Source organism: Sturnira hondurensis, unplaced genomic scaffold (genome assembly GCF_014824575.4).
Source record: "Sturnira hondurensis isolate 20B ecotype Veracruz unplaced genomic scaffold, ASM1482457v3 Scaffold0003874, whole genome shotgun sequence".
Taxonomy (NCBI): domain Eukaryota; kingdom Metazoa; phylum Chordata; class Mammalia; order Chiroptera; family Phyllostomidae; genus Sturnira; species Sturnira hondurensis.
This window is the reverse complement of record NW_028076505.1, coordinates 7,328,399-7,356,149: the sequence shown is the minus strand read 5'-3', so window position 1 is coordinate 7,356,149 and position 27,751 is coordinate 7,328,399. Positions and strand designations below refer to the sequence as shown.

General features: G+C 41.2%; 1 protein-coding gene across 1 annotated transcript in view; it reads right to left on the bottom strand.

Moving 5' to 3' along the window:
- Positions 1-8,162: 8,162 nt before the first annotated feature.
- PCSK2 (proprotein convertase subtilisin/kexin type 2) overlaps positions 8,163-27,751 on the bottom strand; it is a 356,721-nt gene continuing 337,132 nt past the window's right edge. Inside the window, exons 11-12 of the mRNA XM_037043083.1 lie at positions 23,643-23,870; positions 8,163-10,325 (exon numbers count right to left, since the gene is read on the bottom strand). Coding sequence (XP_036898978.1) covers positions 9,839-10,325; positions 23,643-23,870 — 715 coding nt within the window. The 3' untranslated portion in view covers positions 8,163-9,838. The remainder of the gene's footprint in view (positions 10,326-23,642; positions 23,871-27,751) is intronic.

Sequence of the window (27,751 nt, the reverse complement as noted above, 5' to 3'; positions counted from 1 at the left end):
GCACCCATAGGGCAGTGGAGAGAGATACAGGAAGAAAAGGCTGCCAACAAGAGGTGTGCTACCAGGTTGGTTATCACTGTGGGCAGCTGGAGCTCAGTCCCACTGAGGGACTCTGGGAGATGACTTAGACCATGGGCCACAGAGTTATCCTGTGTGAGGGGTGAGGGGTGATGGAGTGGGGTTTTCATCCAACAGCTGTTAGCCAGTGGGGAGGGCTGTTCCCAGAGGGTTAACATGCAAACACATGGAAATGGAAAAGGTCATGGGGATATAAGCAGGGAACCGGTGCTATCTGCCATAGCGTATGTTCCAAATGTCCTTTTGTCTGACTTCAAATTTTCCCATTCAGAGATTACAATTCTAGGTCAGGTTTCAAAAAACAAAATCGAATGTCACCTCATAGTCTCTTGTTTGGAGTTCATTCAATAAGCATTTATTGAGCATATACTACATGCCAGATAGTGTGCCAGACAGTGTGGTAAGGGGAAACTTGTTGATTTATTAATAATTACCATAATAAGCTTGATGTAACTGTGTGTGCACTGTCTGTGTACATGTGCACACACACATGTGCACACAGGGGCCTACTGTGCCACATCCCAGGAAATTTGATTCCTTTAAATCAGAATCTTTACAGAAACTTTTATGTTGTCTTTAGATATCTATTTTTCTACAGTCCAAAAGTAATTTTTAATTTACACTGATTAAGGACACTAATTAAGGACATTTTTATTGACACTGATTATTCCCTGTGTACATTCCCAGAATACATTGAGGGCACTGAGTAAATGTGCTTAGATGGATTAGTGCACCTGTCAAAAAAAAAGCATCTGCTAAGACAACGACATATTTTTAGAGGAAAATTGACAGAGTCATAAGTTACATTCTCTTATTTCTTTGTTATGGATAATAGAGAGAATATTAAATGGAGTCACCTTTCCTTTCTATGTAGAGCTCCAAAAAATCTTGTTCTGAATTTATTTGAGGTTTTGACTTCAAATAAAAAAAGAAATATGCTTTTGTTCTTTTTAAAAGATGAATGGAGAAATTACTGCATTGCAACATTTAAAAATATTTATAATTTAAAAGCTTAAGAGAGAATGATGGAAACCATTAGCTGGAATCTAGAATGTACTAGGAATCTAGGAATTTGAGTCTGTGTGTATGTATACATACATTTATATGTATGTATATAAAATTTGGCATAAGCCACTGTAAACCTTTTTGTTTTCCCCATGAAGTTTTTTTTAAATCTTTTGGACTATGTATTTAGTTAATATATTTATTTGGAAAAGCAGGGTATCTCTTTGAAAAGAAAGATGATTTATATATTTAATCAATCACCAAGAATGAATTGAGGGCCTGTTCTGGGTCAGGCATGAGTCTGGGCACAGGGGAGAGAGCAGTGAGCAATCACTGCCCCAATTGAGGGCAAACCTGGTCCTGCCCTCACAGACACGATATTCTGGTGGAAGGAAGCAGATAACCGAGTAAGAGAAGATTAGATAGAGACAATACCATAAAGGACATCAACAGAGTGATGTGTAAGAGTGACTGGGGGTCTACTTTGGATTGGGTGGTCCAGTGAAGACCACATGGGTGAGGTGACATGTGATCCAGGTGACAAGATGGGCCACTCATATGAAGATCCAAGGGGAAAGCATTTCAGGCAGAGGGACTGGCTAGTGCAAATGCCCTGGGGCAGTAATGAGCTTAGCCTGTTCGAGAAGAAAAAATAAAGGGGATTGTAGGAGGACAATGGAAGGGGGTGAGGTGAAGGAGGGAGGTAGTGGCCAGGTAAACACCATATCCTGGAAGGCCCACTTCCACCTGAAAGCCAGTATCTCAGTGTAAGATGTGGGGCTGTCTGCAGCAGATGCACTGGAGTCTAGTGGGGCTCTTTGTCCACCCTGGAGCTTCAGTTGCTGCTCCTCCACTTTTCCTGATGCATTCTGTTTTTCCCAAGAGAGCTGCAATAGGTTCATTTCCTGGCCTGTCCTCTCCCTGAGGTCTCTGAAAACAAGCACTTTAGTTTTATAAAAAGTATTTCTTGTTAGGAAATATGGGGTCTCAGAGCTGGTTTGCCAGTATCATTGATGACAAGAGAATGCTGAGCTTTGACCAGCCCTGAGATAGCTGAGGTGGGAGTGCCTAGGTGCTGGGTCCTAAGTGTTGTACCAGAGGCCCTTGGCCTCCTTTTTCTGACTCAGTTTCAAGTCCAGCACTGGTGATCTCCAGAAGTTGCCTCCCCATGGAAAAGCTGTGTCCCAGCTCTCCACCCCTCCAAGTCTCCAAGCGTTTCAGTCAATGACCAACAACTGCTGTTGTATCAGCTGTCCTGGGTGCTGACCCCTCAGATCCCCTCAACTCTCACTGTTTTGGCTCTTGCCTAGGTACCCAGAGGCTCCAAGCCCACCTTTTTATACACTGGCGCCAGGCTGGAACCTGCTAGCTCCTTCCTGCTCTGCCAGCCTCTTCCTGGTAGGGGAGAGTGAAGGCCTGGAGGAGGGAGAAGGGACCTGTCCCCTTTGCTACAGCAGCACTTCTTTACTCACCAGCGGTAGCACTTCCTATAACAGCAGCAGGATCCATTTTTCAATTTTTCCAACATTTGCAGAACCAGCCTCATAATCATCTCCTCAGAGGGGATGCCCCTTCACAGAGGTCTGGGTTGTTCAGGGGCTGCCACATGTGTTCCCTCTCCACCCACAGGAAGGAAAGGCGAGTCAGGATGTGGTGGCCCCACCCCAGTATGACACTTCACAAACCCAGGACCCCAGCATGCTCCCAGCAAGCTTCTGACTCCCGCCTGCTATATACTAGGTTGCTTGGCCCTTGTGATACTGTAGTTTTCTTTTGCCTTTCTGATTAAGTGGGTAGTACTTCTTTAAACTACTCACTCTGTGGGGGTTTATATTTAATTCTCTCTGTTAACATCACTGCTGGGATTTCTGTCTCCTGACTGGGGAAGGAAGGGATATGAAACAGGGAAGTGAGGCGCCAACAAAGGCAGTATTAACCTGCTGCCATTGCTGTGGGCAACTGTGATTCTCTCCCACTGGAGACCCTCTGAAGAGACCTGGTAGATGTCTCAACAGAAGGCAAAGAAACTGAGATCTTTCTGCACCAGCTCTGTCCTTCTTCGGGTGAAGTGGTCCTGGGGTGTTGATCTTCTGGCTCATCTTCCTATAGCACACCAGGTCTGGTGCATCTCTGCAGCCAGAGAACACTCAGCAGAGAGAGAGCACACGCTGGCATGTATGAAACTGTCTGCAGATTACCTCTGGGGTGGGCCAAGGAGATACTGTGTTGGCCAAAAAGTTTGTTTTTTTCTGTAAGATGGCTCTAGTAGCACTTAGTTGACTTTAACTTCATTTGCAATAGTTTTGTAGATTGCATTGTGACAGCTGTCAAAATTAGCATGCATTAAAAACACATCAAAATTGGTGAATTTTTCTGTAGCCATTTTAATATTGAAGATAGAAGAAAATATGCAACATTTTTGGCATATTATGATTTATTATTTCAAGAAAGGTAAAAACGCAACTGAAATGCACAAAAAGTTTTTTGCAGTGTATGGAGACTGTGTTGTGACTGAGCAAATGTGTCAAAAGTGGTTGGCAAAGTTTCATGCTGGAGATTTCTCTCTGGATGATGCTCCATGGTTGGGTAGACTTGTTGAAGTTGATAGTGATCAAATTGAGACATTAACTGAAAAAAAACTAATGCTCTAACATGTGGGAGAAAGCAAATGTACCCCAAATATCCAAATCAATAAAGTTATTGGTGAAAATGAAAAATGTGTCTTTTATTTTACAGAAAAAAATATGGACTTTTTGGCCAATGCAATAGCTATACGGCAGAAGTAGACAAACGTTTTGTATAAAAGGCCAGATTATAGGCTGTACAGTGTCTGTTATAACTATTCAAGTCTGCCACTGTAGCATGGAAACAGCCACAGACAACTGAAAAAAATAGGCATGATTGTTTCCAATAGCACTAATCCCCAGAATAGGCAGCATGCTGGATTGAGTCCCTGGGCTATAGTTTGCTGATCCTTAATGTAGGTCGTGCACCAACAGGGCCTAATGCAAAATTCAATTTACATAACAGAAGACACTTCTAACCTGGCAACTCTTCCTGTCTTCCCCCTTCATGTGGGAAGTTCCACTGAGGTCTCTCCTTGACTTGAAGCTTATAAGAAAGGATCTTCAAGCCATCATTATATTTGTTTATACTAAAATTGTTGTATCATAGGACCTGGCTGGCGTAGCTCAGTGGATTGAGCGCGGGCCTGCGAACCAGAGGATCGCGGTTCGATTCCCAGTCAGGGCACATGCCTGGGTTGCAAACCGGTTCCTTGCAGGCCAACTACCAGCAGGGGATGCACAAAAGGCAACCATACATTGATGTTTCTCTCCCTCTCTCCTTCCCCTCTAAAAATAAATAAATAAAAAAACCTTAAAAAAACGTTTAAAAAAAAATAAAATTGTTGTATCATAGGTTTGTAATTGGTATATTACTGGTCAGTGAAGTCACCTTAAACTCACATGGCATTCGGCACATTGATGATGGAGGACACCACTCAGGTGCCGAGATTAACACAAATGCTTGACCCCAATTTCTCATGCTTGGGTAAAAGCAAATAGATGCCACAAAAACCTAAATTTGATTCAAAGAAGTAGAGTTTTTGAGATTTTTGAAATGAGAAGTACATTCTCCCAGGAGATAGATCCTTGGTCAATAACTTCACTGTGCTGGTGCATTCACCTGTTACACACCCCTTCACCCGCATGTTTGTGTCCTTATGACCAGGAGCTTACCAGATGGCTTATCTGTCACCTGTGGCTCCAGGACATGAGGTCCCAAAAGAAAAAAGACAGGTTGCAAACTCTGCCTTTGTCTAGTTTGGAGCAGCTCATGGGGTGTCCCCTTGGGTGCAAAGGGCAGAGGGACAACTTTTAGGGTACTATAAGGTGGGACACTCAACCCTGAAATGGTAAGGGTGGGTTGGCCTGAATCAGTGACGCTTAACATTGGACCTAAGGAATTCCCAATCTTATTTGGCTGTTCTGGCATCTAAAACTCTGTGGGCTGAGATTTCTAATGGTCCCCACCTCATCCCAAACCATGCAAGACTGAATATTATGAATTTAGCAAGACAGTCTCCATTTCTTTGGGTTGAATGCATTTCTTGTCATCAGTTCTGAAATTCAGTGCCCAGGTTCATAGTGAGTCTCTTCTAAGTTTTAAGAAAAAAATGAAGCTGGCAGGCTAGCTTGGAAGACTTGCCTCATATCAGACCTTGATTCCTTGTTGCTTGTAAATCCAAAACCCAATTCAATAAGAGTTTTTTGAACCCAAAGGAAGAAACTCTTAGCAACAAAATGCCCAACACTATAGAGGAAGAATTCAAGTATTAAGTTGATTAATTTGCAATGCAAAGAAGGGGGCCATCTTTCCTAGAAATGAAGGTGTGGGTTACCCCCTCTCCTGGTGTTAATGTCCTTGGTAGGCCAAATAAAGTACCAGGAGGCTGTGGTTAGGTATAAAAATTAGACCACTGGCAGGAGAATGGCGTTTCAAGGCATTTCTCTGGAAATGGCTTCCCCAGTGTACTGGGCTCTGTCCTCAACAGACTGCAGAGACTGGAATTCCCCTTTTACACCAGCTTCTGTTTCCCTGTGCTTGACACTGCCATATACTGCCTACCAACTTTTGTTTCAGACTCTCCACTTTCCTAAGCTTCCACCAGCTGAGTGTAGGTGGCTCCTAGCACTCTTTCTGTTGATTCATTTCTTCTTTGCAGGCAGAGAAACACCCAGCTGGCTTCAACCAAATTACCTTCACTGGCTCAGGACACATTCTGTCTGGTGTTATTCAAACTCCTGGAATTTTCAGAACTCCTTACTCTCTCCCACAACCTCTGTTCCTACTCTTGGATTTGTGATTTTTAGAAATTTCTATAAAATTAAATTCTTTGTATCCAAGAAGTTACTCTGGCTGTGAGGGTACCAGTTTCACTAATCCACCATTTCTTTCTCTAAATAAAAGTGTTTCCTAAAGGTTTTGCGGTGTGTCATTTCACATGATCACTTCAACTAATGAAGGTATTGATCACATAAAAACCACTGTTATTAATTTATAAGTGACCGTAATAATGACCTGTATTAGTAACTCTATAAGAATTACCATTTTTAAAACTTAGCCTTTTGGAAATCAATCTTTGAACTTAAGTATTGAAAAGCAGTGTCTCAATTTGTCACAAGATCAGACTTTGGACCTTACACCTTTCAATATGTGTTTTAGTTATAAGCTCTCTTAAGATTTTACTAATTGGTATGATAAGTATTGTATCATAGGACACATTTAAAAATTGTTTTTACAATGAAATATGATAAATATATTAATATTTTATTAACAACTATTAAGATTTGCTGGACTAGCATGTAGTCACATGGACTACAGCTAGTTTATAATATTGCTTATGGTACCTTCCATGAAGAGAGGTTGTCATGTAAATCAATACTTAAGAATATGTCTTAAGGGCATGTCAAGCTCTTTCTGTGGGAGAGACTTGAATGCTTATCAAACATTCTGTTAGTTGTCTTATGTTTCCTAGTTGCTTAAATTTAGGCTAGGGTATTGACTAGTACTGGCCAATGCACTGTACTGGCCAATGCACTGTAAGTGCATCTCTGATGTGTATCTCTTTCAGGATAAACACAAAAAAAGTAGGTAGGAGTCTTCCATGAGTTCTCTTCTGCATGGACTGTAGCCACTTTGTGTTATGACTACAAACCATAAGATTGAAGATTGAAGCAGCCCAAATCCCTGAGTCACTGCATGGAGGTCTGTGGCCTTAGGGAGTCACCTGAGCCCTTGGTGGGATTTGTGTGAATAAAAATTAAACTTTTTTTGTCATAAGCCACTGAGATTCTGGGGCTATTTGTTACTACAGTGTAGTATAACTTAGTTTGGCTTGAAGAATATATTTTATGATAATGTTTCTAAAAGATTTTGACCATGACATATGACCTGCAATGAGAAATGTATTTTACATTATGAGCCAATTCACGTACTTAGACATGCACACATACACATATTCCTGAAAAATACATTTCAGGAAACCATGCTTTATTCTATTCTATTCTACAATGGTAGTCTTGTCACCGCTAAATTTATTTTATTTTACAATCAGGGATGTAACCTGAGTTTTAGAAATTCTGCTGTATGTGTATGATTTACTTGCTAGTGATAAATCTTATATACACACATTTATGAAAACAGCCTTTTTAGATCTCTCCTTGGCAACTTTTTATTATCTGCTTCTAGAATGGATGGTCGTGCTTTTATGTAATACATATCACATCCCACATAATTTCTGGAAGGTAATGTTTTATTGTTAAGTCTCCTGATTTACATGTCTTTTAAAATTTATTTATAAAATTTTTTCATAGGGAGTAACAATGTTAACTTGATTAATCATTATTATTTTCATTTTTTAAAATAAATGACATAAATATCTCTTGCATTAAGATTAGGGTATCATAAAAACCTCACTAGCTAGACATATTTAGTGTTAATACTAGTGCAAAAAATGGAATAGAGGCCAAATATTTTTATTTAGTACTATATATATTTTTATATACTGTATTCTCATATCAAAACTTGCCATTTCTATTAAGAAGGTGATAAGTTACCCTCTAATTTCATAAATTATACCACAACTGTGAAAATATGGACAACTATTTTATATTTTTGCTGCTATATAAGACATTTAATGTTTATACAGAGAGCTGCAAAATTACAGAGGTGATACAATGGGAATCGATGAACATTTTCACCTGAATTTCCACTGGCCTTTTTCTTCAGCCAGAATCATCTTGATATTCTCTGGATATTTTTTTAAAGATGAATATGGTGCCTGTTTCTTCAATAAATACACATACACACATTTTAGATATATGTGTGTATATACATTTATACAAGTGTATATATATACACACATATACACACATGTATATAGTATACATGTGTGTATATGTATTTCTGTGTGCACTTATACACACATGCACACATAATGTCCTTTGGTTTATTTTCAGACTGTAAATGTGAAATAAATTTTTGATAATTTCCATTTATTTTTTCTCTAAATTTAAACTGGTTTAAAAAGACCTTCACAACATATAACAAATTTCTTTTAAAATAATAAATATTATTACATCTTAAAGCATTATACAGAGAAGATCATATGGTATTAGAGAAGACAGAAATTCATGCCAACATGGGACTCAGTAGAAAGAAAGAAAATGGATTTTTCAGACTTCTCTTAAAATCAGAACCTTCATTGAATGGAAACTAATGTTCTGGTGTTGTTGGCTTTGAGGAAGGGAACTCGAGGGTTAGCTATGTGCTCCCAGGGGAAGAGAGCAATGTAGCCAGAAGTGGTTGATCAGTTCTTGGGACTGGGTAGGCACTGGGAGTGGGGATGAGGAAACAGTCCTTGAGCAGGAAAACAAAGTGTCAGCAGGTCAGAAAGCATTTCTTTGATAATGAAATGTCATGCTGTCTTTTGGGGTTGACAGATGAAAGGAACCTATCAGCTTCAGATTACCTGTTAAACACCCTCATGGACTGCTTAGTTGCCAAGCTGGTAATTGTGCTTTCCCTATTAAGGGCTTCTCTTGCTTCCTCCAGGCCTCCCTTTACCTGGGGATGAGTTGGCATCCCCATTTTGCCAGAAAAGACGCCACACAAATGAAGGTCTATGTGAAGATGGCTGTTCACATCTTCAGGCACTCCCCTTTCACCCTCCACACACCAGTGCCTGAACAGAGGCCATTGCTGTAACACATCACAGAAATCACAACCGGAAGGAGTAAGATATTGCCCTCCAACCATGTGTTTTGGAAATCAAAGCCCAAGTTCACATGTGAAAAACTGTCAAAAATATTCACTAGGCTTTTTGCTTATGTTAGATTAAGAAGTCCCAAAATGACTTAGGAAAAGGAATGTTCCTGGGTCAAAAACTATGATGACACATTGCCAGACCTGCCTTGCCTGTTTTTCTTCTGGATAGCTATGTGACAAGCCCCAGAAAATTGGGGCTGAGATGAACTCTATACAGACTAAGAGTAACTTGGGCTCCTCTAGAATGTTTTACTGTAATTTGGAGCAGTAGCTGGTGAAAGGACAGCCAAGCTATATAGGTTTGCATTTGTCACGCTGGCTGAGTAGGACAAGTTATGATTTTGGCATTGGTGGTGATATTTCCAATCCTCACGCTTTTTGACTCCTCTCCCTCATGGATGTCATCTATCAAGTCATGCCACCTTCATCTACACCACTGAAGAAATCTTGCTAAGTTCAAAACTTCTTTCCCTAAAGCATTTACAGCATCTCCTGTGCTTTAAGAGATTCAGAGCTCACACTTGATTTTCTTTATATGTAACAGGTCAGTTGAGATTATGAAAAAAACATTCTTGGAGTTACCATGTGTAGCTTTTTAAATGTATTCTCTTCTCAGGGATGAAAAATAGAAAGGAAAGTTGTCCCAGTTCTGTTTGCAGATATCACCTATTTAAATGACACAAGTAAAGAACCTAGAGTCACAAATAGAACATAGGTGTTGGTGGGAGCACTGTATTTGGGCATAGAATAAAAAAGATTCCTTCCATTGTAATGAAAATAATCATTGACAGTGAGCAAAGCTTCAGATCAAGAAGTTGGAATTGCTTGCATGGGGGTGACAGTTGCTAGGTGCCTGACAGAGTATGGAGTGAGGGCAGAGGCAGAGATGGGGGAGGGAGGGAGGTACTGGAGCCAGGGTACAACACTAGTTCTTGTGCAGGATGCTTTTCAGGCTTCGCTCCACAGCTTCATCCAGCTCTTCTTCCAGCTCCTCCTTCTTGGACATGGCCAGCTTGGACTGGTAATCCCTCACAACCTGGTCAATGTAAGGGGCGCTCTGCGTACCATGCAGCATCAGTGTCCACTCCTTCAGCACCCCCTTCTGAGGTGTGTTCCCAACAAACCCCAGCTCCAAGGTCCAGGTTCCTCGGGCATCTTCACCCCAAGTGTGGGTGGTCATGAAAGGCCACTTGTCAAAACCCACCTTGGAGTCATCATCCCTTGGACGCCGACTCAGCAAAATGGACTTTGTACCCATAGGGGAAGTCATGTTGATGTTCAGGTCTCCTCTCCTGGTTGCATTGACTGTGATGACAGCTTGGACATGCTCAAGGTAGCGAACGAAATTTTCCTTTCCTTCACAGGCACCAGTGGTGAGGGTCAGCACCAACTTGCCAGTGGATGGTATTTTCCTGAGGGCAAAGTGATGAGGAGATATAGTAAGGAATGGGTACATTACATGAGGGATTTTGAAAGACAGCTTCAGGTAGCAGAAAGAGCAAGGGCTTTGAGATTCATCAGACAGACCTACGTTGAGCAAGTTACTTATTCTCTCTAAACCGTTGGAATATAGCAGGTGCTGTTGATGTCCCTCCCATTTATCTTAAGGCACCTCTGAGTTCTCCTACAGCTCTGGCTCCCATGTATCATAACTGCTTCCCACCTCAGGTATTGGCACCTCCTAGCCTCTCCTGGAGCTTTTCCCAGCTTCATGGAATTTGCTTAGCCTGTGTGCAGGGCAACACAAAGTGTCAGGGATTTAGCTCCTCAGGGACAATCCTTCTGTCAGAGACTGACAGGAAGTCGTGGATAAGTATATCATAGCTTCTCTGTTCTTCAGTGGGATAACTCAGTATCTCCAGTGGGATTGAGCCTAGTTGCCCACAGTGGCAACTTGCTCACCAGTGTACTCTTTATTGTTTTTTATTCCTCTTCCTTGTCTCATATCTCCACTTCCCCACTTGTGTTTCTTGAGATCACTGTTCAAAACACTGGTAGCACCCAGCAGGATACAAAATTAATACCCAGAAGTCAGTTGCATTTTTATATGGCAATAATGAACTGTCAAAAAGCAAAATTAAGAGGATAATCCCATTCATAATTGCTTCAAAAAGAATAAAATGCCCAGGAATAAATTTAACCTAAGATGTAAAAACCTGTACTATGAAAGTTATAACACATTGAAGAAGGTACAAATAAGTGGACACACATACTGTGTTCATGAATGAGAAGAATTAACAACATTAAAATGTCCATACTACCACAACAAGCTATAGATGCAATGCAATTCCCATCAAGATATCAATGATATGTATCACAGAACTATAGGAAATATTTAAAAGATTTATGTAGAACCACAAAAACCCTTGAATAGCAACAGCAACCTTGAGAAAGATGAACAAAGTTGGAGGAATCACAATACCTGATATCAAACTATACTACAAGGCCATAGTAATCAAAACAGCCTTGTACTGGCATAAAAACAGACACTTAGATCAATGGAAGAGAATAGAGAGGCTAGAAATAAACCCATACCTTTATAGTCAATTAATATTTGACAGAGGAAGCAAGTACATAATATGGGCTAAAGTCAGTTTATTCAGTAAGTGGTGTTGGGAAAATTGGACAGATAACACAGAAAAATGAAAATAGACCATGTTCTTATGCCACACACAAGAATAAACTTAAAATAGAATAAAGACTTAAATGTTAAACCAGAAGCCATAAAAATCCTAGAAGAAAATATAATCAGTAAAATCTTGGACATTGCTTAGAACAATAATTTATCTGATATATCTCCTCAGGCAAGGGAAACAAAAGAAAAAATAAACAAATGGAACTACATCAAACTAAAAAGTTTTTGCACAGAAAAAGGAAAACCATCAACAAAATAGGCAACCCACTGAATGGGAGAACTTATTGGTCAATACATCTGATAAAGGATTCAAATCCAAAATTCATAAAGAATTTATAACACTCAACATCAAAAAAATGAACAACACTTTTTAAAAAATGGGCAAAGGACCTGAATAGAAACTTCTTCAAAGAGGACATACAGATGGCCAACAGACATATGAAAAAGATGCTCAATGTTGCTAATCATCAGAGAAATACAAATTAAAACCATAATTAGATATCACCTCATACCAGTCAGAATGGCCATCATTAATAAATCACCAAACACTTCCAGCCAAGATGGAGGCATAGGTAGATATGCTTTGCGTCTTCCCACAACCAAAAGAAGTATGACAACAAATTTAAAAACAAGCTATAGATGCAATGCAAGTCTCATCAAGATATCAATGATATATATTACAGAATTAGAAGAAATATTTAAAAAATTTATATGGAACCACAGAACTCTCAGAAAATTGGACTGCATAGAAGTCTGACAATCCAGGAGTTAAAGAAGAAACATTCATCCAGACTGGTAGGAGGGGTGGAGATGGGCACTGGGGGAAGTGAGGATGTGTGGCAAGGTGGCAGACTGTTTGAGTGAGGTGATGGTTGGTGGACTGGGCAGTCCCACATTCATGTGTGGATAAGCTTGAAGGGACAACTGGGGAGTGAGACAGACCACACAACCCAGGGTTCCAGTGTGGGAAACTAAAGCCTCAAAACCTCTGGCAGAAAAAACCTGTGGGGGTTGTGGCAACAGGAGAAACTCCCAGTGTCACAGCAGAGTCTGTTGGAGAGACCCAGAGGGTCCTAAAACATACACAAACCCCCAACTTAGGAATCAGCACCAGAAGGGCCCAATTTTATTTTGGGTAGCAGGGGAAGTGACTGAAAGCGGGGCAAGAGCCAGACAAGTGGCATTGTTCCCTCTCTGACTCCTCCCCTACATAGAACACCAAAATGCAGCGATGGTGGTCTACCAGCCCTGATAAGTACCTAAGGCCCCACCCCCTTACAACTTAACAGGTGCCCCAAGACAAAGAAATAAGGCCCAAATGAAAGAAGAGAGCAAAACTTCAGAAAGAGAGCTAAGCGGTGAGAAGATATCCAACCTATCTGATGGAGAATTTAAAACCCTGGTAATCAAAATGCTCACAGAACTGATTGAGCTTGGTCAAATAATGAAAGATACCCAAAATGAAATAAAGCAAAATATTCAGGGAACTAACAGTGACAGGAAGGAAACCAAGACTCAAATAAAAAATTTGAAACAAAAGGAAGAAATAAACATCTAACTGGAACAGAATGAAGAAACAAGAATTCAAAAAAATGAAGAGAATCTGAGGAACCTCCGGGACAACTTGGAACATTCCAATTCTGAATTATAGGGGTGCCAGAAGGAGAAGTACAACAGCAAGGAGTTGAAAATTTATATGAACAAATAATGAAGGAAACTTCCCCAATCTGGTGATGGAAATAGACTTCTAGGAAGTCCAGAAAGCTCAGAGAGTCCCAAAGAAGGGGGACCTAAGGAGGAACACACCAAGGCACATCATAATTAAATTGCCTAGCGTTAAAGATAAGGAGAGAATCTTAAAAACAATAAGGGAGAAGGCGACAGTTACCTACAAAGGAGTACCTCTAAGACTCTGAGCTGATCTCTCAAAAGAAACCTTGCAGGCAAGAAGGGGCTGGAAAGAAGTATTTGAAGTCATATAAGGCAAGGACCTACAACCAAGATTACTCTATTCAGCAAAGCTATCATTTAGAATGGAAGGGCAGATAAAGTGCTTCTTGGATAAGGTCAAGTTCAAGGAGTTCATCATCACCAAACCTTTATTATATGAAATGTTAAAGGGACTTGTCTAAGAAAAAGAAGATCAAAACTATAAACAGCAAAATGACAACATACAACTATCAATAACTGAACCTAAAAAACAAAAACAAACTAAGCAAACATCTATAATAGGAACAAATTCACAGAAAGGGTCATCACACAGAAGGTAATCAGCAGGGAGTGAGAGCAGGGAGAACGGGGGAAAAGGTACAGGGAATAAGAAGCATAATTAATAGGTACAAAATAGACAGGGGGAGGTTAAGAATAGTATAGGAAATGGAGAAGCCAAAGAACTTATATGTATGACCCATGGACATAAACTATGGAGAGGGATACTGGAGGGAGGGGGTGCAAGGAGAAGGGGGATAAAAGGGAGAAAAAATGGTACAACTATAATAGCATAATCAATAAAATATATTTAAAAAGATAAATCAACAAACAACAAGTGCTAGTGAGGATGTGGCAAAAGGGGAACAGTTATGCACTGTTGGTGGAAATGCAGATTGTTGCTGCCACTCTGGAGAGCAGTCTGGAGATACCTAAAAAAATTAAAATGGAACTGCCTTATGATCCAGCAATTCCACTTCTAGAATTTATTTGAGGAAACCCAAAATACTAATTTGAAAGGACGTAAGCACCCCTGTGTTCATTGCAGCATTACTTATAATCATCAAGATATGGAAGCAATCCAAATCTTCACCAAGAGATGAGTGGAAAAATAACTATGGGGCATTTATACAATGCAATACTACACAGGTATAAAAGGGAAGAAAATTCTACACTTTGAGGCAGCATGGATGGATGTGGAGCACATTATGCTAAGTGAAATAAGCCAATCAGAAAAAGACAAAATTTGTATCAGATGATTTCACTCATATGTGGAATCTAATGAACAAACTGAACTAACAAGGGAAATAGAGACAGAGTCGTAGAGAGCAGGCTGACAGCTCTGTGTGTGGAGGTGGGGGAATTAGTGGTTGGAGGAATTGAGCACAAAAGAAAAAGGACTCATGTACATAGACAACAGTGTGGTGATTGTGGAGGGAAGGGCTGTAAGGTTAATAAATGGTAATGGAAAACATACAGTAAAAAATAAATTAAAAAATTGTTGGCGCCCAAGTTCCATCTCAGGGTCTACTTTTGGGACAACCAGACTGAGACAGAAGCTCATAATGCCTTTCTTTTAAGGTGCTAAGTACCTTGATAAATAAAAGCTCTTGCTAATGTAATTATTGTTATTGTCATGGAAAAAACCTGAAATTGGGTTAAATAATCCTAGAGAAGGACAGTCATTTGAAAAATCAGGGGAATTTGGGAGTCTCATCATTGGAACCCAATGAAGGGTCAATCTAAGCATTTCATCTGTCTTTATGTACAACCAATCTCCTTTAAGGTGAGATGCTTAAAAGCTCTTGCACCAGAAACATAATAAAGGAAATTACATCTGAAGATTGCATGGTATAATGGAAATACTCCAGACTTTGGGAACAAAACTATTTGGGATAGATTTCTGCTTCTACACACACTGGTCAGGAGACCTAGGGCAAGTTATTCAAATACTTGAAGTCTCACCGTCACCGCAGGTGGGTTTTGTGAGGTTAAATAAGACCATTCATGAGAACACTGAGCACAGTGTCTAGCACATGATGTTAGTTCCCCTTCCCTGGCCCTTTGCCTCTATCAGTACTCTTTCTTGACATGCCTTTTATGTTGGAGCATAAAATGGTGAATATTTTAAAATTTATATCTTGTAGAGCACATCTAAAAATAGATGCTGGTCACACACCTGGCTCAGAGCCAAGCCTTGGTTCTGTGTTGCTCTTGGAGCCAAGACCACAAGCCTGAAGCTCACCCTGCTGCTCCTTGGTAAATACAACTGTCTCCTGAGAAACTTGAAAAAATATACTTAAACAGCTTCATGGAGTGCTGTTGTGTGTAGTCTGCATGGATGCTGACACTGAGTAATGCATGAAGCCTCCATTGGCCAAGGAGATCCAGTGACGATGTTGCAGGTGGCAATCCCAGCACCAGCTCTGGGGAAATGAGTTTGGTGAAGAGCAGGCATTAGGTGAGCTTTGGAGGTCAGTGTATGGGTAACCAATACCTGGATCTCTCAAAGAAGATGCTGTGTACTCAGAACCTGTTATGTCAGACATATAACAGGTAAACTGATAAATTAGGCAGAAAGCTATGAATGATGGACTGAAGGTCTAATTACGGGCAAGGCATCTGAATTGTCTGAACTAATTTTCTTTACCTGTAAAATGGGGATATTACTTCCTACCTTGAAGAGCTGCTGTGGAGATAAAATACATACACACTCACATGTATTGTTTATTTACAAATGTCTAGACCAGCACTAGCTACTGGAACTTTCTGTAATGATGGAAATGTTCTATATCTGTCCTGTTCAATGCAGTGACCACATGTGGCTATTGAGCACTTGAAATGTGACTAGTGTGAGGAAGGAAGTGTATTTTTAATTAATTTAATTTAATTTTAGTCATTAATTTATATTCGTTTAATTTTGTTAAATAACCGCAAGTGGCTAGTTGCTTCTGCATTGAACAGCACACATCTAAATCGTTTGCCTATGTGTACTTTAAACTTGATAACAGCACTACCACACAGGTGTCTGGAGCTTCTGTTTTTGCTGTGGCTCACAGGGGTCTAGAAAAAGCAGCTGGGGAAATGGTGGGTCCTGTTATATTGGTTTTCTGGCTACCTTTCTGGAGGCTTCTGGAATGTCCAGAATCTTAGGTGTAAGTCAGGGTTGTCAAATTCATGTTCACCAGGGGCCCATCAGCCTTGTGGTTGCATTCAAAGGGCTGAATGTAATTTTAGGACTGTCTAACTGTAACTACTCCTTAACTAGGGGCAAGGAGCTTGGCACTGCTACTGGGCAGAAACAAGGTGCCAGGTGGGATAAAACAGGGTGGAGGGCTGGATTTGGCCCTCAGGCCTTGTGTTTGCCACCTGTGGTGTAAGTGAAATGCCATATTCTGTCACTGAGTTTCTACACAGACAAGCAGGTAGGTCCAGAGAGGAGGCTTTCCTTCTAGAGTGGTGTCACAGGGCTCTGGAACTTTCTAAGAAGCATGGTGGTGGTAACAGAGGTTGATAGAGGAGCCTTCAGCAGAAAGAGAGACCCCAGCTCTGAGTCCTGAGTTGGGTTTAAGCCCTTTTCCTATTCTGCAGGCCAAGCCACCTTGAAAAATTCAAGAAGGAAATTCACAAGTTAACAAATAGAGACTGTTACCCTGAGTAATAGCCATTCTAGGTGTTATAAAGCATCACTAATCAGTCAAATGCAATAATCACTATTACCACAAGGATTCTAAACACAAGATGGATCCTAAAAAATCTCATTTTTTGTCCCCATTTGCATCTGGAGCACTTAAGGACCGAAGTTCACAGAGAGACAGTTCATTTACAAGTCAATTTGTGAAAATTCTGGCAGAAAAGTGACATTAGTTCCCTAGAAAAACCAGAAATAGTTCTTCCTAGGCTAAGAATTTGAAAAAAGATGGCCACTTCAGCTGGAAATGAGATCCGTAGCCCACCATTCATGGAGTTTCTGTATTACACAACAAGTTCCCTTGCACAAGAGAGAAGTTATTCCAGGCTGAGATGATCTCATATGATCGAAGAAGAGAAATAGGAATTGAACCAAACCTGAGACAACCATGAGGCACACCATGGCTAACGGGGTTCCACTAGACCACAGGGCCTCAGCCAGATAGCTGCTCTGAGCTTTGGCTGCCAGTTTGGCTCTCAGCTGTCCTCTTCTTCACAGAATTGCCCTCAGGCAATGGTAGTGGCCGTGACTGGCAGGTCACATGCTCTGCCAGCCTTGGTTGACGTATGGCAGATATGGGGTTATACAAGCCCAGTGACCTGGCCTCAAAGTAGGGACAACTGTGTGGTGCCATTGATGCTCTGCTCACTGCCTGTGGCTGGTTCAGTGCAGACGCACACAGCTAGTGTTATTTTCTCCTCTTATTTAGTTGAGTACCCTTCACTGACTCTCCTGATAAAGTCTCTTTAGAAAATTGCTTTCCAAATTGACTGTTTCTCTGGGAAGACTAATGCTGAGGAAACCCATAAACCTGACAATCACCACTCGCCCCTCTCAGAGGCTGTTTTTGCGCACATCACAGCAAGTGGCAGTTGCCTAAGCTCTCAGGAGTGCAATTCATGGTGATAAGGGCCTCCTCTGCCAGTGACACAGCCAGCCTGGGCATTGCCCTCTGGACTTCCCTGTCCAGCCTCTGAGTTCTCTACCAAAAAGATCTGCTCTAGACCTAGCTCACTTTCATCTGAGAACAAATTCAGGTGCAGAGTGGATGACTGAGCAGAGGGCACTGAGGAATGCAGAGTCCTTCCAACAAGGCTGTGCCTCCAACTTCCCTGGCAGGTCCACTGGTCCTATTGCCATCATTTATATATCTTCTTTGTACCCAGGTGATGCTGGATGAATAGCCACTTATTCATTCATTTAAAATATTTCTCGTGTGTCTACTAGGTGCCAGGTGCTATTCTAGACTCTGAGGATGCACCACTAAACCAGACAGACCAGGTCCCCATCCTTGTGGAGGGTTCAATGTGTTAGTGCTGAAATCCTCTCTGACCTCCTTTCAATAAAAATACCACTGCTGATTTGGGATAAACTTCCTAGTTAGTTGTAAGTTATTGGGATGTTCACATCTCTGGGGCTCAGATTTCTTAACTATAAAATGATGGACACAGACAAAATATTTCCAGCATTGGCTCTGGCTCCAAACTCAACATTTATGTGGATTATGACAGAATGTTAAGCATATGCAGAGACTGGGAGATAAACTGTCATTCACCTCAGCGTAGGTCCTTCATCTTTCTCCTTCCTTCTCCCACTCCACTCACAAATGTACAAAGGCTCAGAGATCAGTAGAGATCCACCCTTCTTGTCTATGCAGCCTCAGAAAATAAGGTCTGATATCCACACATACCTGGATTAAGAGGCCTCAGTGCATCCAAGCTGACCATTCCCCTAAACACTGCAACTAAGCCACTTTCCTGTTCCTTGTGAATGTAGTGGATGTGCTACTAACTGGAGAGGGCTCCAGTGGCACTGCCTACTGGAGATGTTTTGGCCCCTGGTTGCTGGCGGAACCTCCATGAAAGCAGCGACACTGGAAGCCTTTCCTTCTCGGCAAGTTCCGCTTCGTAAATCTATCCCTTTTTGCGGTAGGGGAGAAGTTCCAGGTCCAAAACCTTTGCAGACTGGATAAACAGTGGAGTTGCTCATTCTGTGAACTAGAACCATTCACTGTATCCTGTGGATCCATTGTTTTCTCACCTGTAAAATGAGACTAGTGATGCCAACTTCTGCCTTCCATGATTAAATGACAAGGTGGGAGAAAAGTGCTGGCTTGGTGACTGCCTGAGAATAGTTCTTAGGAGGTGGCAGCTCTGGGCTTGCATTCTGTCAGGGCCACCCTCAGATAGACAGTCTGGCCTCTGGAGAATCCTGCTGTCTGTGTTTGGGGAGTGAGCAGTGGGCCTTCGTGAGAGGAGCACAGGCTGTGAAATAGACCAGCTCAGCTTCCTCACAGGCTGGACATCCTGCACAACCCTTCACAAAGACAATATTATTAAATTGACACATCTTGTTCTTCTTGTGCTATCTAGCATCTCTCTATTACCATGTAATCATCTGATGTGCCTTAGAGCCAACCTGTCAGAGATGAACACTAGCCTTGTGTGGCTAAATTTAAATGAACTACCAATAAAAGTGAATCGAATGGAAACTTTAGTTCCTCATTGCACTAATTACATTTCTAGCACTTCATAGTGACAAGCTATTGTACTGGACACTGAGGTGCAGAACATTTCCACCTCTGCAGCAAGTCTTCTGGTCCTTCCAAATCACTCAAAAAATTATTCTGAACTCTAACAAAGGAAACATAGTTGAGAATGCCTGCATAATGTTTACAGTGGGTAAAGTTAGTTATGGTGAATAAGATTTACCCTTCCATTCCCCATTTCAATGTCTCTGATGTCCAGGTCTTGTCTGTGTTTGGTCCTCTGTTTGTAGACCTGGCAGTGACAGAGTCTCTGGAACAGTAGTTATGGGGTTTAGGGAAGGGCAACTTCCCACTAGATGAGTGTTTCAGAGTCCTGGTAGGGAGGGTAATAAAAAAACCTTCCAGGTCCTTCTGATTCCCCTGAGCCTCACCTCTTCCACTGGAGAATCACTGAGATCCATGGAGACCCCCCATAGGGTAGAGTTCTAGAGTCAGAGGGTCCGGGTTCAAATTCCAGTTTGACTGCTCAGTGGCTGGGTGACCTTTGGTGTGCCCTTAGCCTTTGTGAGCCTCTTCTCATCTCTGATGACACTCCTGAGCCAAAGCAGGGATGCTTTAATACAGGGCCTGAATGCACAGCAGGAGCTCACTAAAGTCAGTGTCTTACACTGAAAAAAGCCTGCGGCTTGCATTCAAATGGGCTTTGTTTCAAGTCCTGGTCTACCCATTCATGACCTTGAATACATCTCTTATGTTTTATGCATCAACTCAGCTTCCTCACCAGTAAGAAGTCATAATAATAACACATACCTCCTGGACTTATGAGAACTAAATACAAATGCTATATGTAAAAGGCCTCATGCCGGGCACGTACTGGTGTGTCTTCCTGAGATACAACATGGGATCAGCTTATTGTTAATACTGCTGCAAAATATTCACACCCTGTGTGAGGTGAACAACAGGGTGCCTATGAAATTTACATGATGTAAATGGCAGGCACATAGTGGGTGCCCATACAAGTTCCTTCCTTTACTTACATTTGCAGCCTCTGTGAAACAGACTTGAGTCAACCAAACTGCTGGGTCCAAGTAGAAGCCTGTCTTTGAGTGGAGTGGTACAAAGACAGACAGAAATGATCTGTGTACACAGCAGCCTTGGGGAAACTGATAGGAATACAGCCGAGTTCTGCAGAACTCTGATGTATTTTATATACATCATGTGGGGCTTGTGATGCTCTATTTTAAAAAATTCAGGGCTTGTGCTGAAGCTTTGCTTTCCAATGTAGTACTGTTGAGATTATGGACTCGTCCCTGGAAAATTAGACTTAGTTCTGCAACAATCCACTGGGTGCCACTTTGTAGGAACTCAGCAAACAAACATGGAAGATGCTGACCCATGGGAGGATGCTGTCAGTTAAAAGCACACGCAATTCTGAATTCATGTAAGAATTAGGCAAATATGCATCCAAAATCCTCTAAGATTATTATCTTAACTTTTTTCTACAGTTGTGATCTAGGAGTGTCAAAAGTCATGAGTAAAAAGGAAAACCAAAGTTACATTTACTGAGTGCCTGCTGTGTGCCAGCTCTATGCTGATTGTCTCACTAAAGGCTTCCAGAGGTGAGCGCAGAGATATTAGCTCCATTTTACTGGTGAAGGAAGAGAGAAGAGATCTGTGTTTGGGGGCCAATAAGAGCAGAATTCAAGGAGCATATCAATTTATACAGAAAAAACACTGCATCTTAATTTTTACTAACTTATAATGGAAATAGCTTCTTCTTTGATTAAGAATGTAGGCCCATGAAGAGTAGTATTAGCAGTTCCTCAATTTGTCACCAAAATTCCCAGAGATTTGCATATCCCCTTATAGTCTTTGCAGTTATTTTGAAGTAGCATTTTGGTTATTATGACAGCTCTGAAATTATCATGGCCATTAGAGTTGGCACTAGGAATGGCATAACACATTTTTACTTAATGTGTAGATAAAACAAAGGATCATATTATTTCATCATGAATTTGTTTACAGAAATTTACACTGGTTACAATACATTTGGCTTTCTTCCTAATCCTACATATTTCATCTAAAGTGTTTAAAAAACAGTATACTGAGATGTGGTCCACAGATTTCACCATACTGCCAACTGGGGTCAGAGTACAAAGGTTGAGAATTGCTAAAGTAGAGGTTCATAGAGGTCCAAGTATTGTCTAATTTGATGAAATTAAGATTTGAATCCAGGTCTGGGTAACCCACTACAGAAGCTGCAGGTCTTTCCAGGACCAATGGGGAGTGGAGGGGAGGATGTACTGTGAGAGGGCTCTGACTCTGGCCGAGCCCAGATGATCAACAGAGCAAAGGCCAGGGTGAGGGGTGGCTTGAGATGGATTTTACCACCATTTAAATGACACAAGTACTGGGCACAGAATCACCCTGCACAGGGGGAATCACCCTGCACAGGGGGAATCACCCTGCCCGGTTCCAGGAGCTGAAACCCCCCGTGGCTAAGGCTGAGTGAGCAACCTTTGGACCATAAGCCACTAAGGAGACAAAGCTTATCTCCCTGGCAGGAGCACAGCTTCTGCTCCTTTTTCCATAACTGGCCCCCAGTGCTTGATCAGTTAGCCAATGATGGGTAAGATTCTTCAAGGGGGGGACCACCTAAGCCAGGCATGATCACGTGGAGGCCCCAGGGAAGGACTTGGGGGGCTATGAAGTAAGGGGGTGATGGACCCTTGCCCCCCCACCCCGGCTTTGACGAAGCCTGAGTCCTCAGTCTGTCTGTGAGAGGTCTCCGAGGATTCATTGGTTATCTGCCTCCTCTGCTTGACTTAAGCCTGGAAACAATGACAGAGGGTGGTACAGCCTTGTGCTGGGAATGGCAGGCTCCCTGGGTAATTAGGCCTTAGAAGGAATATGTGAAACCCCATGAGACCCACTTTGTTGAGAATGCTTTTAGTTAAATGATAAGGGCCCAAGAAAAAGGTGAGTTTATGTTCCCAAAGTTCTGTAGTCTTTTAGCTGACAGACCCTGATTTAGAAGAAGTCCTAATGGTTCTTTGTATACTATCTACTGTTTACTGCCTGACAGTGATTAATAAGCTGTACCTGAACTCCTGTGCAAAACACCCAACAAAAGCCTGTCTAGGCAAGGGTCAGTGCCCTCTCTCTCCCTTTGAGAGAGCTGCCCGGCCGTTCCAAGCCTCTCTCCCCTTGAGAGGGTGGTGAAGCCATTCTGAGGCTCTCCCCCCTTGAGGGAGTAGCCTTGCCAGCCCTTTTCCTCCACAGGACTTGGTAGTCCATGTGAATTTGTCTCATGTCTCACCCATGATGCTGCAGGCACTGCTGGTTGGTGCATGTGTCAGTGCATTTCATTTTATATACATAATACCTTAATTAGAAAAAACAATGATAAAAACTGCTATTTCTATTCTGCCAATGGACAAATGAAGAAAGAAACTAAAGAAGGACCCTATTGTCCAATCCTCTTGCTATAACGGAAAGCTGGAAAGGAAGTAGGTTCATGTGACCAGCCTAGTAATTTCTGGGTGGGAAACTTCTCACTTAAATTCCTTCAAATGTCTACCCACCTCACTTAGAATTAAATCAAGTCCCTACATTGTCCCACAAGTAGAATGAATAAATTAATTGTGTTATGGTCACACAAAGGAACACTCTTCAACAATGAGAATACATGAACTGCAAGTACACACTAACCATGTTTAAATCTCACAACATAATTTTGAGCAAAACAATCTAGATATGAAGGAAAACATAAACATGATTCCATTTATATTAAGTATAAAATAGGAAAAATAATCTATGGAGTTAGAAGAATAGTGGTTACCCTAGGGAGATTATGGTTGAAGGGGATACGTGGCCTTCTGGGATTGTGGCCTTCTTGATTGTGTTCTGTTTACTAATCTGGGAGCTGGTTACACTGGATGGTTTTTGTAATTAAAAATAATGGAATAAGCCACTGACACATTTAACACACCTACAAGCAGGAGTTCTGAGTTACAAATCGTGTTCTATGTATGTGGCACTCCCCAACCCCGAGTTGTGCAGTGCTATAGCTCGCCGGAAACTTGTCCCTGAATCAAATCCAGCCCATTTCCCTGACATGGAGAGGGAATCTGATATTGCCCCTAACGTCACAGCACTGTCTCTGGGCCATTTCTGCATGCAGCAGAAGAACCCCTGCCCCGACTTACTCAGGGTCCTGCACTGAGCCTCCCACACAGTGGAATCTTTCCGGCACGGTTTTCCAGTCTTTAGCCATTTTCACCATGGCGCCTGCATCCAGGACCCCGTACCCAAAGAGGTGATTAAACTCCAGGCCGACCCCATTCCGTCGCCACTGATGAACCTCATCGTGAAGCTGGTTTCGTTTTGAGGTGAGCACAGTCAGATGCTGCATGTCTCTCCACGTTAGATCTAGGCTGCAGACCAGAGGCAGAGAGAGTTTAAGAACAAGGCAAAAGGGAGGGAGGGAGAGAGAGGGAGAAAGACACAATGACTAAGGTAGGGCAAAAAAAACCCTTGTAAGATTTGGAACATGTATGGAACCCCCAAGTCAAGGGAGAATTTCCATGTTATTTAAAACCATTATATATATATATATATACATATACATATATATATGTATGTATATATTTATATTTTTATAAATATATAAACTTGTCTTTTTTACTGACATTTATTTCAAATGTTATTCTAATACACATACACTGAATGGCTAAAAGGAAAAGACTGACAATACTAAGTATTGGGAAAGATGTGGAGTAACTGGAACTCACGTACTTTGTTGTTAGGGGTGTAAATTATTGCAAACACTTTGAAAAACTATTTGGCTATGTCTTCGAATATTGCCCATATACTTAAGCTATCATCCAGAAGTTCTTAGGTATATATCCCACAAGACCCTGTGTATATATTCACCAGAAATATCTACTAGAATGTTCAAATGTCCAAATTGTGAAGACCCCAAATGCCCATCCAGAGGAAAATGAATAAATCAGTTGAGGTGTATTTATAGAATGGGGAACACTATAAAGCAATAAGAATGAATGGAATATTGCTACTCTGAATAATATGGATGAATCTTACAAATAGAATGTTGCCCTATGGAAGCCAGACCCTGAAGAGAATATATTATATTATTCTACTTGTTTAAAGTATAAAAACAGGCAAAACTATTCTGTGTTGTTAGAGGGCACGTTAATGGTTAGTATTGGTGGGGTAGGGGACACAAGCGCCTTTTGGGAGCTGGCAGTACTCTGTTTCTTGATCTGAGTGTTGGCTACATGTGTGTGTTTTATTTGTAAAAATGAGGCCATCACTCTTCAAGGGCAAAGATAATATCTTCTACACACTTTTATTGTTAGTGTCCAGGGCACAGGTCAGCCATTGGCACATGGTTCAGTGACAAAGCAAGTCTACCTGCAAATGCCATTGCTTTTGGAAATTAGTGTCTAATGTTACTTGGTGTCTGTGTTTTTCAAACTGCAAATCATGACTCATCTGTGGGCTAGGAGATCAACTTACTGCATGTTACCTACTGGGGATGCACATAAAAACCTTCTGGTGGGGGCATTTAAAATTCCACTGCTTAGGCCATACCTCAGACCAATTAAATCAGACTTTCTAGGAGTAGGACCCAGGCATTAAAAACTGTTAACACTTCCCAGTTCATTCCAATAGAAAGCTAAGGTTGAGAACCAGTGATTTAATAGATGGAACTATCATTGGAAAATGAATGACATAGAAAAGAAGAACAGTATACATTTCATATAGTATGGAAAACTATTTTTTTCATGGATCTTTTAGTGTTTGTATGTGTGTGTTGGGTTGCAATCCAAAATTTATTTCTCACTGAGCATCATGGTCAAAAAAGTTGAAAAATCCATATTCTCTCCAGTCCTTCAGAATTCAAAGGACTAGAAAAAACATAACTCATTTGATGAAATTTTAACACATGCAGTGCTCATTGGTTTGAAGCTTTGAATTAGATACCCAAAATGCTTTTTTTCTTTTTATTGTATCTGGATGAGATAATGGATGTTAACTAAACATATCGTGTTAATCATTTCACAATATATGTAAGTCAAACCATCACGCTGTACACCTTAAACTTACACATATAATGCTGTATGTCAATTATATACCTATAAAACAGAAAAAGTAAATAAAAAGAGAAAGTGATGTCAAGAAAGGGGAGCTAGAATGCCAAGGGAGCCAACAGTGGAGCCTGTGTTACTCCACCGAGGGGGTCTCAGACTGTGATCCTCAAAGCCCTCTGTGTAAGAATGACGTGGGGGGTACTGACAAATGCGGATTCTGGGCCTCAACTCTAGCTCTCCTGAATCAGCCTCTTGGAGGTTGTGAGCCTTTGAATTTTCACTTAAGACAACATTACAATTCTTCTGTGTATGGATCTGTGAGAACATTGGTCTAAGATGGCAATTCTCAACCTTGGCTGCAAGGGAATCATACATTAAAAAAATAATATCAGACAGGACCCACAGATGTTGATTTTGTGGGCTTGTACAATATGCAGCCAAAAGCTTAAGCAAAGCTGGTCAGGGGAGTGGTTCCTAACTTCCTGGGCAGCACTGGGATGTTTCTTAAAATTCCAGCTTTCTTTCCATATTCTCCAAAGAAAGTGGTAACTCAGGACACTGTGGAGAAAATCTTGGACAGATGTGGCAGAGGTCTTGAGCCAGGAGAGCATGTGGCTTTTGGAAAAGCCAGTCCAAAGCCCAGGAAGAGATTGGCCTCATGTGGCTGAAAGGAGTCTTGTGCCAGGGAGACTCAGGAAGCGCTGTTTCTTAAACCACCTAAAGCTGGTCCTGGCAAGTGAATTATATGCTTAAGATTGTTCACCTGTGTATAATCAGCAGACCTGCATCTACTGCAGAGCCCTGCACTCACCAAAATTTATAATTGGTTTACCAACTTCCTGCTAAGGAGAATAAAATACAAAATAATGACTTTTGTTTTGGAGTTCTCTGTTTGTGAGGATCGCCCCTCACCGGTATATTTCAGAGTTCTCTTTATGGTATTAAATTTTCCTGGGCCCAGTTTTCTCCCTAAAGATCAAGGCAACAAAGGGAATTCAGGAGAGGACATCCATCTTTAGAGGACTTGCAAACTGAAATGTTTTAAAGAGGTTGCAGTATTGAGGTTGGAGAAATGATTTCTGCTAACATCTGGTAAACTCTAGAAGCCAATGGAATTTTAACTCCTCTAGTTATTGGGTATGATCTTTATCTGAACAGAGTAAGGTGTGTGAACCTGAGCAAGAGCTTCACTCCTCTGGACTGCTTTCTCTCTGTGCAGAAGGGACATTTGGAGTAGTAAAGATCTGTTTGTTTTCTTTTAGCATTAAGATTCAGAGTTTATTCTCTAAACTCTGACAGGATTATAAACCAACTTCAAAGGCATAGATTACTTCCAGTCGGAGAAAAATAATGCATTTGTAAGTCAGGCTGGTGTTTTTCCACAGTCTCTATTTGTCTGACTACTATGAACTGTGAGAAGAAAAAAAACACCCCAGTTTACTTGTTGCCCTGGTATAGCTCTGATGTGCCAAACCTCATCTTGAAGACATTGAAACTTGATTTTGTGTATAGCTTTTAGGGAAGAGTCAATTCATTTGGCCCATTGCCTTGGGCAGAATGAGTGGTGAGACCTTTAGCTCAGGTGGTGGCTCTTCCAAATCTCATAGTTGGGCCAGGGGAAGACCCTGGGGTTGGAGCCCAGGATCCCTAGGGTTTAAATCTCAGGTTTGCTGTTTTTCAACCTGGTGAATTTAGATATGACTTTAACAATCCAAGGCTCAGGGTTCCCATGTATAAAATGGGGATAAAGGCATCAGAGGTTTGCTGTAGGGTGTAAATGTAGATCATTGTGTGAATAGTAGCTAGCATGGTGCTGATCACTTAATAAAGAATTCATTATTGTTATTATTATTATTAAAATTTATTTCATATACTGAGCATTAATGTAACTTAAAAGAGAACAGACCACTATTTCCTAGAAGTACTGGTCAAAATATTTAAAAGTAAATAAAATTTTTTTAGCTTTAAGGCACATTCAACCCTCAAATAAACATGTATCCAATTAAAAAATGCACTTTCCTAGAGGCATGATTATTTTTGAAGCAATCCTACAATATTTCAGGAGGTCATAGGAGAACTACTCATGATCTAACTTTCTACTTTTTAGATAAGATAACAGAGATCCATAGGAGCTAATTGCCCACTTAGTTGCTGGAAGGCACTAGCCATTCTCTTTATCATATCTATCCTCCGTCTTTATT